Here is an 11,923-nt window from a genome sequence, read left to right on the forward strand (position 1 = left end):
TGGGAGTCAAGAAGAATGCCCTACTGCATTCATGGGTGGGTATGAGCTAAAGGAGAGGGAATAGGTCCTAATGTAAAAAAAAACAAAAAAAAAAACATTTGATCTGCTTTATTCCAGTTATGGCTTTATTTTAGTGTGATAAGCTTCTTCATTTTGGAAACTGGCAAAAGCTGCCATCCTGTGCATCCCCATTATTATACTCTAGAAATCACTCTTCTAGTAGCTGCGGAAGCTGGTATGAAGTCCAGCCACTCATTTATTAAACATACTGCAGGTTGTAAAATGCAAACGAATATGCTTTAAACCCAATGTATTGGTAATTGCAGTGCCCTTCAACCAAGGGGAAAATGTTTGTATTTGGTTGATGCGTTTAAGATATGGAGTGCTTTAGCAAATTAGGTGAGAATGACAAAAACAAAAAAATAAATTGAAAGAGATCTAGTTTATTAGAAGCAGTTACACGGTGGGGTTTGTCTACTTTCTTCTAGACCAGAGGTTACACTTGCTAAATATCTGTCATTTTGTAACCTTTTATCTTTGTAACTATTATGCTTGCTTTTTGCAGCTTTTAATGCAGGAAGCATATTAATACTTTGCAGTACATGACATATGGATCCTGGAAAAGTGTTGGAAGTGGAAATTGTAACTGCTATGTTTTCAGTGTCCATCAGGCATGTTTCTGTCTGATAGAAACCACACAAAAATAGATGCATTCAAGTGGGGCCACTTTCAGAAGTACCAGTAATTGGTAATAGTGGGCATGACCAAGTGCCCATTTTGCTTGGTATGCAAATGTACAAATTTGCATGTCCATGGTACAGTGATTGGGTCATGTTATATTCAAATTAAGTACAAAGCTCTCAAGAGACAGCTTTGATAGGCTTCTTTTTGCATCAAAACTGCTTCCCTCCCCATACAAATCTATGGGAATGCAAAAGTAGCTTTAAGCAGGGCAAATTCAGATCAGAAACAGATCAGCGGCAGGTCAAATACATCTGGTAACTGGCACACAGGAGGTGAAAGACCAGCAACCAGAGGACCAAGAGCTGTTTGCATATCAGAGCTCCCTAGTTTTCTGGTTTCAAATAGGGCCTATTTTTTTTTTTTGAAGCCCGTGGACGTGCATCTCAACAAACTTCCCCCTGTGAACAAAAAAAGTGAACCGTGAAATCACAGCACACAAAAACGTGCACAAGGGTGCAAGGTCCTTCCGAAGAAGGGACCCATTTCCCGACCCCCCGGGGCGCAAGGCTCCTGACAGGGGTTGAGACTGGTGGTCCACCAACCCGAAGGCCGGTGGACCCATTTCCTATGGGGACCTGCCGAAACAGGTCCCCCTCAGTACTTGGCAGGTGGGATCTCCCGAAGAGAAACCCACCTCCTGGGTGGGAGGAGGCAGAGAACCCCGTAAGAGGCACAGAACCTCCTCCCAGCATCAGGAATAGGCCCCGAAGGAACCTGCACCTTCCGCAATCTGTGGGTAATTCAATCAAAAATCATTCGTGCATCGTGCATAGAGTGCAATAAATAATACTAAAGTGTCAGTGCACCACGCTGACAGGCCTTAGGGGCCGGAGTGCAAAAATATTGCCCCGGACTAGCCATAAGGCCTGTCCAAGAGGCGTCGTGCAGAAAAAGCAAGGTGGTGTGTGACCAAGTGCACAGTGAGTCAAGTGGGGTCCCATACCCATGTGACTTTCTGCGCACCCCTGGGACGCCACCCCCAGGGGGCACAACACCACGGGCTTCTGCCGCCCCCGAACCCTCGAGCCAGACCAAGCTTCGCATCCGTTCAGTCAGAAAGCCATGTACTGAGCGGTTCCCCTCTCACAGGAAGCCGCCCCACACGCTCTTTCACTCCAGCGAGTTCAAATAGGGCCTATTATACACTAAGTGATGATTTAACATTTTATTTTAGCCCACCAGGTTTGCTATAAGAAAAAACTAAATGAGTAAAAGTCTCCTTTTCAGAGACTTAGGGTGGAATTCTAAGAACAAAAATTACCATTTCGATCTTTTGACTCATATACAGCTTTACTGCTGTAGCTGCAGGAATCCTCCATGTATGCTGTTTGGCAATGTCACACTAACATTATGGTAATCATCCATGTTATGGGTGACTGCAGAAAAAAATGATTTTTAATTTCTGCTTCTATTTTCACCTCTACTCCCGAAGCTGGTTGGAAAATAAAGTAACAGCATGTTGATGAGGTCATCCATGAGTTCTGTCCTCCTGCAAGCAAGCTACCAGTGTATGTGAAGCAATGCAATGATGGCTGACTGGTTTAGTCTGAGTCCTGGTGCACATGAGAGGAAAGCTAGGAAAGAGGAGAGCTGCAATTACCAGTGCAGTTACATGGGCAGCCTCCAACCTGGTAATAATAACTAAAGAGTTACAGCTTCTGTTCATATGGACCCTGATAACAGGTGGCATTCAGCAGAGCCAGACAATCATTAGCTCTGCCTAAACAAAGATCCCACCTTTTGCAGCAGCTACTTGCCCTGATGTTCAGCTGCCATCAGCTACTGCAGCAGTTTATACGTAGGTGTGTAGTGTGAAACTTTAATGGTATGATTTATAAACTTCCGCCCAGTCCTACGCTGGATGAATACCATTTGCATGGATTTCCTTCCACTAAATGACGCCAAGGAGCATAGAAATTTCCATCTAGTAGTGGGAATACCGTGAGAACAGCATTCACCCATTGTGTGGCTGGGGGGAAGTTCTATAAATCAACCCCTAAGTGTAGATGCAATGGGGGCTTGAAGGTGCAATTAAGATTATCAACATGGTTGTGATCCTCTTTGAAAGTAGACAAAGCAAATTGTTAATTTTAATTCCAGCCCCACAAACTACATTCTTATCTTCCCTACACTCCAACACCTCTTTTCAGGCAACAGTAACAAAGAAGCTCAGGGTAAGTCCTGAGAAGCAAATTGGAAGTTACACAAGGCTAAGGACTTTCTCCCCACTCCCCCTGTGACATGGCAAAGTGTCTCTGAGTCGCCAATTACCAGAGCAGTCACATGGGAGGGGGGCAGTCATATGATCCCCAATATCTGGAAGTACCAGGTACTTTTCTTCCCTCTGAGCAGCTCAACAGAAGTGGGGAGTAAATGAAAGTGGGTATGCATGGCTGGTGAAGCCAGCATAGTAGACCAGTTAGATGCCCCACATAGGCAAACCACAGGTTTACTTTAAAGAAGAATTATTTGCATGTTTGTTGAATGAGATCGCTTGTTTGAATGTGTACTAGAAGTGATGACTTTTTGTAGTAAGAAAGTAATTATCTATTTCGGTGGTTCTCAACCTTTCTAGGGGTGGGACCCCTTGGTAACATTTGCCAAGTTGTGGTGACCCCAACGGTAAAATTTAGGGATGACACGGCTGCTGCATCGACATCTGGCGGCGTGGCGGGAGAACTGACACTGCTGCGCTAGGAGAGGGCTAATGAGGACTCTCACGTAGCACAGCAGAAATCACACAGCGGCCCACAGCTTGAGAACCACTGGCGTACGCCGTCAGAATATAAAAAAAAAAAAAAACCACCATAGGAATGCAAAGCTAGATTTCTATTGTCTATTTCACTTTAGCCAATAGCAAACTAGCTACTACACCCACCCTCTGCTGCTGTCAATCACTAGAAGCGGAATGGATGGAGAACTTCAGGTCCCCCTCTGCTGATTGGCAGCAACAGAGAACGGGTGCAATAGCTAGTTTGCTATTGGCTATTGCAAAGTGAAATAGCCAATAGGAATCTAGCTAAGCATTCCTATTATCTAATAGCGGGCGACCCCTGGCAAATCGTAATTCGACCCCCGACAGGGTCGCGACCCACGGGTTGAGAACCGCTGAATTATTTGGTATAGCATTGCATTCAAATATACGTTTGACCATGGTAATAAACTTAATTTGACCTTACACAGGGTAAAAGACTCTCCCCACTCCCTTTGTGACGCTAGGAGTGGCCAATTACCAGTGCAGTCACATGGGAGGAAGGGGGGCAGTCATATGATCCCCAATATCTGAAAGTAGCAGGTACTTTTCTTTCCTCTGAGTAGCTCAACAGAAGGGGGGAGCAAATGAAAGTGGATATGCATGGCTGGTGAAGCCAGCATAGTAAACCAGTTAGACACCCCACATAGGCAAACCACAGGTTTACTTTAAACAAGAATTGTTGTCGAATGAGATCTTTTGTTTAAATGTGTGCTAGAAGTGATGACTTGTAAACTCTTTTTGTAGTAGGCAAGTAATGTTCTATTTGACATTGCATTGCCAATAAATATATGTTTGGCCATGGTAATAAACTTCATTTGACCTTATCAAGTGAAAAGCATTTAGTCTGTCAGCCATATGTTTGGCAAGAAAATGTTACTAACCCAACGCAGTACACAAGAGACACGAGACAAGCAATATAAGAACGTTGATCAGTTTTTGTTTTTTTAAATAATATTGTGGTCTTATTTCTCTTGTAAAATCCAATACTACAAATCTAAAACAAGTTTTTTTTTCAGCTGTCTTTTAACACTAAATCTAAAATAATAAGACAGGAAAAAAAAAAGAAAACATTGGTAACAAGAATCTTGAAGAAAAAACATGGCTGATGACGACAGGGGGATATAATTTTCAGATTCTATAAAAATGCAAAGGGGGTGCTGGCTTGTTACATAAGGAGGAGGAATTCATAATGAGACTTCGTTTTTCCCAAACATACCTCTTCAACCATGAGAAAATAAAACCAAAAGCTGTCCTTAAACCACAAAACTTCAAACATTGTTCACACCTTCTTATAATTCTTAACAATAAAACATCAGCTCTTGGTGTTCTGATCCTCTTATTATGGGTTTCCAACCATCCCTGTCTGTAAGTTGCTCCAGCCATGGTCGGCCTTCCTTCTACTTTGTATCAAGCTTCGCCATTTCCTGTACGTAGATACCAATGCTTTCACTGTCAAACAACAGGAAGTAAATATTCTTCACAGTGGATGAGCTGGAGGAGCCAAAATGGCCGGAGATGGCTCGTAAAATGACTTGAGCTGCCGTCTGCTTTGGAAAACCATTTCTGGGTACAGAAAACAGAATAAATGGTCTATAAGTACATATGTAGTGGCAAAAGTAAGTACTGTAAAAGCACAACTAGGCCTCCTGGCACTAAGCAAACATTTCCATTTTACTCATGCTTATAAGATATAATTATACATAGGACATCTGTTTATGTACAAGGCAGGCTGCTTCACAAGGGCAACAAATCTGTGTTGTCTTTAAAGCAGAACTAAACCCACTTACTTTCAAGTCCTCAAATGGCTATTGCAATCCAAAAATGGCTAAGATGGCACCTTTATTGGCTGTAAATGTAGGCACACGTTAAAGGAGCACTATGGGGTAAGTGTTTTTCCCCATAGTTCTCCTAAGGGTCACGGGAGGACATAAACTAGCGTCCTCCCGTGACCCAAAGCTCAGTATATCGCGAGCTACAGCTCGCGGTAGCTAGAGACTGCCACAGCCAGGACGGATCCCGACATTACTGTCTAGATCCACCCAGCAGCGTGAGTGACAGTTGGCTTTGCCTATCTAGAGGCAGAGCCAGCTCCATCCGCCCCCTCCCCCGTCCGTTCCACTATTCAGCGCTGGAGGATCGGATGAGTGACAGTCACGGCTCTCTGCAGGGACATGATCGAGAAGTGAGCGAGCGATGGTATGTGTTTGCTCACTTCCCGATCTATTGAGCCGACGTGTGACAGTTTCATTGTCACACATCGGCTCGAACTATGAGGTTGAGTAAAAATCACTCACCTCATAGTTCTCCTTTAACATTCAACAAAGCTAACAAAGTCTAGCTAAAACAAATATAACATTTTGTGTCTTACATCACAACTTAAGTCTTCTAGAGAATCATTATAGGAAAGAGCTGCTGTTACAGTCATATTACTGTGATCAGTCAGGCATAGTGAAGGTCTCTGTGCTTTCTTACTCAAGCTTGTAGTTGACATACCTGCCACTAGGGAAAGATGGAAATGCCACGGACTTGAGTTTCTTGTCCTCGGCGATAGATAAACAGTTTTTGATGGTCTTTTCCAACTGCTCTTCACATTTGTCTGATCCCCATTGTGGAATGTGGCAGTGGATAACAAACTTGGCTGCTAATCCATTTGCTTGACTAAGAGCAGCTAGCAAGAAAAAAAGATAAGATAAATTTAATAGCTACACTAGGCAAGCACAAAACCATGATTTCTACAGTAGTGTATAGCCCAGCCATTGTTTTACACTCTGTCTTGGAGACTGCATATGCAGAGCAGCTCTTTATGGTATACATAGCAGAGCCCAGCAATCCATCATTATATAAGTTATAACTCAGTCAGATGCAACATACACAAATGAATGCAGTTCTGTAATTATTAATAGATCTTTACATTTCTTTTTCTTTTAATGAAAGCAGTGTAAGTATTTGAATGGAATTTGGTGTCTGTGCCTGTGTACTTATACTGGAGTTGGGAGAAGCAGCACAGAAAGCCAATCGGTAGTGCTGCAGTGCAGGAAGCCTGCTGATAGGGTCAGAGAGTATCAGAGATTAGCTCATCAGCCTGCTTCTTTTACTTTCACTGTCCAGTCACAGTTTGGGTAGGAGACCTGTAAGTGTTACTAAACTGATGTAGAGAAAGATGAAGTCTTGTCCTCTGCCAGTAGAACTGTGTGTTTGGGCAGAGCATTGTAAAGATTAGAACTGGATGGATGAAAACAGTAATACTTTGCCAGGTAAAACAGTGCTCATACATGTATTTAGTCCATGTATTTAGCTGGGTGTCTGATGTTTAGCTTTAAAGTACACCTGTCTTGGTAAAAATACATACGCTGCTGGCCTTATTCTGGGAATACTGTTTGCCTGGCTGGAATATTCTGAGTCACTGAAACATGCAACAAATGAAAACTCAGAATCTCTTATTTCTACATTTGTTCCAGGTCAGCAATTTAGATGTCCTGAAACAAAAACATCACCATGACAGCCAAGTAACTAGAATTTCCATGCATATTCTCTCATGACTAGTTTCCTTTCATTCATAACGTGACAAGACCCCTAATGGTCTGTGATTGGAGAAGACACAGACTGTGGAAGATATAGAATTTAAGAAAACGATAAAGAAGTTGTTTTAATGAAATCTATACATAAGGCTAATACATAAACAAAATCCAAGAAGTAGACAACAGGATCTGGAATTGTAAGGTGCCTAGTAATCCAGCTATTTTTCCTAATGCTGTCATTGTGGCTCTTGCCCTACATTACCTCCAGTCATCTCCAAAGGTCCATGAGCTTTGCGGAGTTCTTTCACAGCTTCCAAGAACTCTTTTCCTCCCGCCTTTTCCAGGGCATTCCCTATAATAACATAAACCATTAGATATTTCTTACATCTCAGTGACTGGCCTGCAGTTTAGTCAAGTAAGTGGAAATTGCAATAGAACACATTCAGAGCATGAATGAGCTGAAATGATTCAACATATAGATGAGCTTCAGGCAGTGTAATCATTACATAGAGATGTAAACTATATTAGTGGTGCCTATGGGCTAGGGATAAGGTTCGGGTTTGCCACTACCATAGGTTTCAAGAATAACCCTGCATGTTTGAGGTTTGTAGTCCTGGTGATTTTTTGCGGAAATTCACCAGACTTATTTTTTTGTAAACATAACGTCTGGCCATCCAACTTAGGTCAGCTGGCTTAAAAGGGACAATAATGTGAATTTCACCAGGTAAAATAGACTAAAATGTGAAAACAAGATCATGGCAGGTGTTTTGCTACACTTAAAATTCAAGCTCATAGGCAATTAAGAAAAAAAAGACCAGCAGCAGGGCGGTTTTGTGAGCAGATTGCATGGAAAAGGCTTAAGGTCCCCACACACCTTACGATAATCGTACCATAATCGCGGGAAATCCCGCGATCGTACGATTATCGTAAGGTGTTTGGAAGCCGTGCGACCTCTACTACTGTAAGGTCGCACGACTTTAAACTTACGGACATGTTTCAAAACCCGCCGAGCATCGTACGTTGTTCGGCGGTTCTGTAGCATGTTCGTAAGATAAAAGCCGGACGGGCCGGTGTGCACAAGCGCACACTGCCCGTTCGGCATTGCGGTCATCGGAAGCCCGCCCCTCAGGGGGCGTGGCTTGCGATCATCGCAAGTACGATCTGCCTGTGCAACATAGGCAGATCGTACATTTTTTTGAATTCCTTACAACCATCACAAGACAAAAGTCGTGCGATGGTTGTAAGGTGTGTGCCCAGCCTTAGACACAATGCTGGTGTTTTGTTACACTAAAAATAAAAGCGTACTGTTCCAGAGACACTTTAGACAAAAATAAACAGCTGCAAGGTGGTAGCTGAGAGCTGCAACCTATGAGCCATTCTCTCCTTACGGGGTGGGCTGATGAATACCAGGTGGCTTCTTAGACTTTGCCCCAGTGTCTTTGCCCAGAGATGGCCAAATTGACCTCAGGCACCACATTTGTTACGACAACAAGCACAGTCCTAAATGTAGAGACACAAAGCTGTGGGAAATAGGGCTCATAAACAGAATACACAGGGTTCTCTCCCCAAAAAAAACATTTTTTCCTGGAGTTTTTCTTCAACAGTAAAGGTAATGCTTTCCAGCAGGACTAAAATGTTGTTATATGCTGCAATGTAGTATTTAAACATTTATTTAAAGAGAATTGATCTGAGATGTTATAAGGGATTTTATGATTTCGCGAGAGTATTACAAAATTAATGTAAGGGGGCCCAACATATAGATCTTGCACACAGGCCCACTGCAGAAATTGCTCCAGCACCATGTGCATAGTGCATACATTTAATTATTTCCTAGCAAAACAAAGACTCCTAAAAGCCGGCCCACACACAGGGTGTATTAAACGGGCATTGTGCAATGTAGTTATGGGGGTATGTCAATAGCAACTGACCTTCCAGCAGGTACTACCATAAGAATTATAAAAGGTTGGTGTTGATGTCACAGAGAGTAATAAAATCAATTTATTATTATTATTTATTTTTTTGCTACATGAAAAATGTAAAAGAAAAAAAATAATGCTGGGACATGCTCTAGATGGAGAGGTGGAGGTTTGGGGGTAAATGTGAGTAATGGCTAAACATGCACTTTAATGTCACTTTAATCTCACTTCAACATATCAGTTCTATGGTAACATGGCTGCACTGAAAGGTGTACGGTGCAAAAAATGTTTTGCAGAGCTTAGAACGGTTCTATGCTTAGAGACTCCTAGGTCTAGACTATAATTGGCTATAACTAAACTGTAAAAATTATGCATTTGATTAAGTTGCCGTTGTTAAGGAACAATATGCCTACAAGCAGAGGAACATTGGGAGCCAACAGAAAATATAGGCACTCCATTTTTTTGAACTGAAGTTGGATTTCTCATCCATGCCGAGCACCTTCAGGTTCCTCTTGAACTGGATATAACCCAATTAAATGACACTGTAAACTAATCCGTGCACATCAGTGGAAAACTCACCTATATCTTCCTTTAGGTCAATTTCAGCTGTAGTCGGATGGATAATGCCTTCAACTTTCATTGATCCTATGTGGCTAAGATCACTCTGAGTCAAAGACAGCTGGATGAGAAACAAAAAAATGGGAGATAAATGTCATTTAATCAACATCTAGAAGCTGTTCCTTAGTGCTTTTGTCTCTGGACATATGTTTGTATCTTCTGATAAATGTCTCTTGTCGCAGACTATTGGTGTGATGTAGCAATACATTCCAAGAGAATATATTGGAGTTTTGAAAAAAAGGACAGATTCTTCATCTATCAGCTAGTAAAGGTGAAATATTCACACATTCCTATTGACATGAGTATAAAAGCACATCATGACGCACACACACATAAGATGCACACATCACAAAATACTGCCCAGTTCATGGGGGAAATTCAAGGATGGTTTCCGCACACATTTGTTATAGGATCTCTGATCAGAATGAAAATCACTTTTCACCAAGCAGGCAATTGCATCAAGGGAAACTGACAGTATAGATATATGAAAGCTGCCATTGCTAACTTGTGTTTAATGCTTTTGCGGCTAGAGACATTTTTCATTTTTCGCACATGTGTTAAAGTGTACAATTAAGGCCTCATTCACACAGACAAGCACATCCATGCAGAAATCTGGAAGTGGCAAATGGTGCTTGCAGCCACCTGTACAGCTAAATGACAGGACGTGGCTGCACGCAGCTACACCCTGACCCGAACTTGCACATCCATACAGATACAAATGCACACCTCTGGATGCAGCTAGTCTGCGTCCAGGAGCATGCATTCATACCTGTATAAATGTGCAAGTTCAGGTTGGCATGTAATAGCGTACAGCCATGTCCTGTTATTGAGTTGAAAAAGCGGCTGACTACTTAAAACCCCCCAAACATTATATATTTTCTGAAAGCAGAACCCTTTAGAATTAGGGATGTACCAATACCAAGTGCCCTCCTCGGTACAAGTACAAATACAGATACTTTTCAAGCTCCAAGACTAGAGAAAAATTCAGAAGTTAGGAGGCAGCTGTCATTTGTAAGGAGCGCACGGAGCTCCTGGGATTTGTACATCTCTGTTTTAATGTATGATTTTGTTTTTATAAATATAAATAAAGGGATGCACCAATACCATTTTTGCAAGTACAAGTACTGGTACTTGCCCAAGAACTTACAAGTACGAGTACTGATACATTTTTGTTTATTGTCATGTGACAGGTTTTCTAAAACAATATCGACTAATAATTTCAGGACAGTGGTGAAGCGCCAGAGCCAGGTCCCAGCTGCAACCGCTGCAACCGCTGCAACCCTGGTAGTTCTCATGAAAATGCCAAGTATCGGCACTGGTATCTGAAAAGTATCGGTGCATCCCTATTTAGAATAATTGGTGGCAGTTTAACGTTTTTATGTCATATCTGCGTAACTGTTTATCAAGCCCATACTTAAAGTAAAAAAATAATAGACATTCATTTTAGTGCACACAAGCATGATCCAATCCATGATCCAATTTTGTAGAAATATAAAAAAAATGAGGTTGCCTTGAGTGAATATATGTCCAATATGTGCAACCCTAAAATTGTGTGCGCCTGCACATCGCTGGAAAAAATAAACAGTTCCCCCAAACTGTCCATTGGAGACGCTTTATAAACATTTATAGCTCATTAGTTTTGAGTTAACAGTGAGTAACATGATGGCCCTAGAATTAATGCTCTCACTTTGGCATGCACGGAGATACCTAATTTGTGTAGCTTATTTCTTGTTTTCACACAACTACACACTGAAGCATGTATTTGCATTCTTATTTAAGTGTATGTGGGCTTGGGGGCTTTACATTTTTTTTTTTTCTATATTTATTTTTTTAACTTTTTTATTTACCTTGCAGGAGAAAAGTTCTCTTAGGCCTATTAGAGCCCTAATGTCACCCCTGTACAGACTGTGCTTGATTGGATCCATTCCCAGTCAGTATCAGATTGGCCAGAGATTGGCAGCTGATAGCTTCTGGGTTCATGCACCACAGGGGAAATCAGCAAATAGATGTTCGCTCATCTCCCACCACTCTCCATACTAAACATCCGCATGATGGTCTTGGGCACCCAGGAGGGACAAGTAATCCGAGGAACACATGGTGTGGGGCGCGTGTAACCAAGGTCTGCTGTAAGAGGCTGCAGTTGTGATTTTCAGACCCTCATACACATACTCGTGTAAATATAGACATGCAGACTAAACCCACCCAGGCACTGGAAGAACATGCAAACACATGTAAACAGTGGAAGACCAATATCTCTATCTGGTCAGGTTCATTTTAGAGTCCAACAGTGGGAACAATTTGTAATTCACTTTATAAGGCCTCATTCAAATGGGAAGAAAATATCTTTAAAGTGATATTAAAGGCTGCCCCCC

At 42.0% G+C, this 11,923-nt stretch overlaps 1 protein-coding gene across 2 annotated transcripts in view; it reads right to left on the reverse strand.

Annotated features, from left to right (window-relative positions):
* Positions 1 to 4,699: 4,699 nt before the first annotated feature.
* Positions 4,700 to 11,923, reverse strand: part of LOC108790915 (core histone macro-H2A.2) — a 16,778-nt gene continuing 9,554 nt past the window's right edge. For both annotated transcript variants that reach the window (XM_018561278.1, XM_018561277.1), the window contains exons 5-8: positions 9,513 to 9,612; positions 7,280 to 7,369; positions 5,993 to 6,167; positions 4,700 to 5,062 (exon numbers count right to left, since the gene is read on the reverse strand). In XM_018561278.1, coding sequence (XP_018416780.1) covers positions 4,897 to 5,062; positions 5,993 to 6,167; positions 7,280 to 7,369; positions 9,513 to 9,612 — 531 coding nt within the window. In that variant the 3' untranslated portion in view covers positions 4,700 to 4,896. The remainder of the gene's footprint in view (positions 5,063 to 5,992; positions 6,168 to 7,279; positions 7,370 to 9,512; positions 9,613 to 11,923) is intronic.

Source organism: Nanorana parkeri, unplaced genomic scaffold, assembly GCF_000935625.1.
Source record: "Nanorana parkeri isolate BGI_ZX_2015 unplaced genomic scaffold, ASM93562v1 scaffold512, whole genome shotgun sequence".
Classification (NCBI taxonomy): domain Eukaryota; kingdom Metazoa; phylum Chordata; class Amphibia; order Anura; family Dicroglossidae; genus Nanorana; species Nanorana parkeri.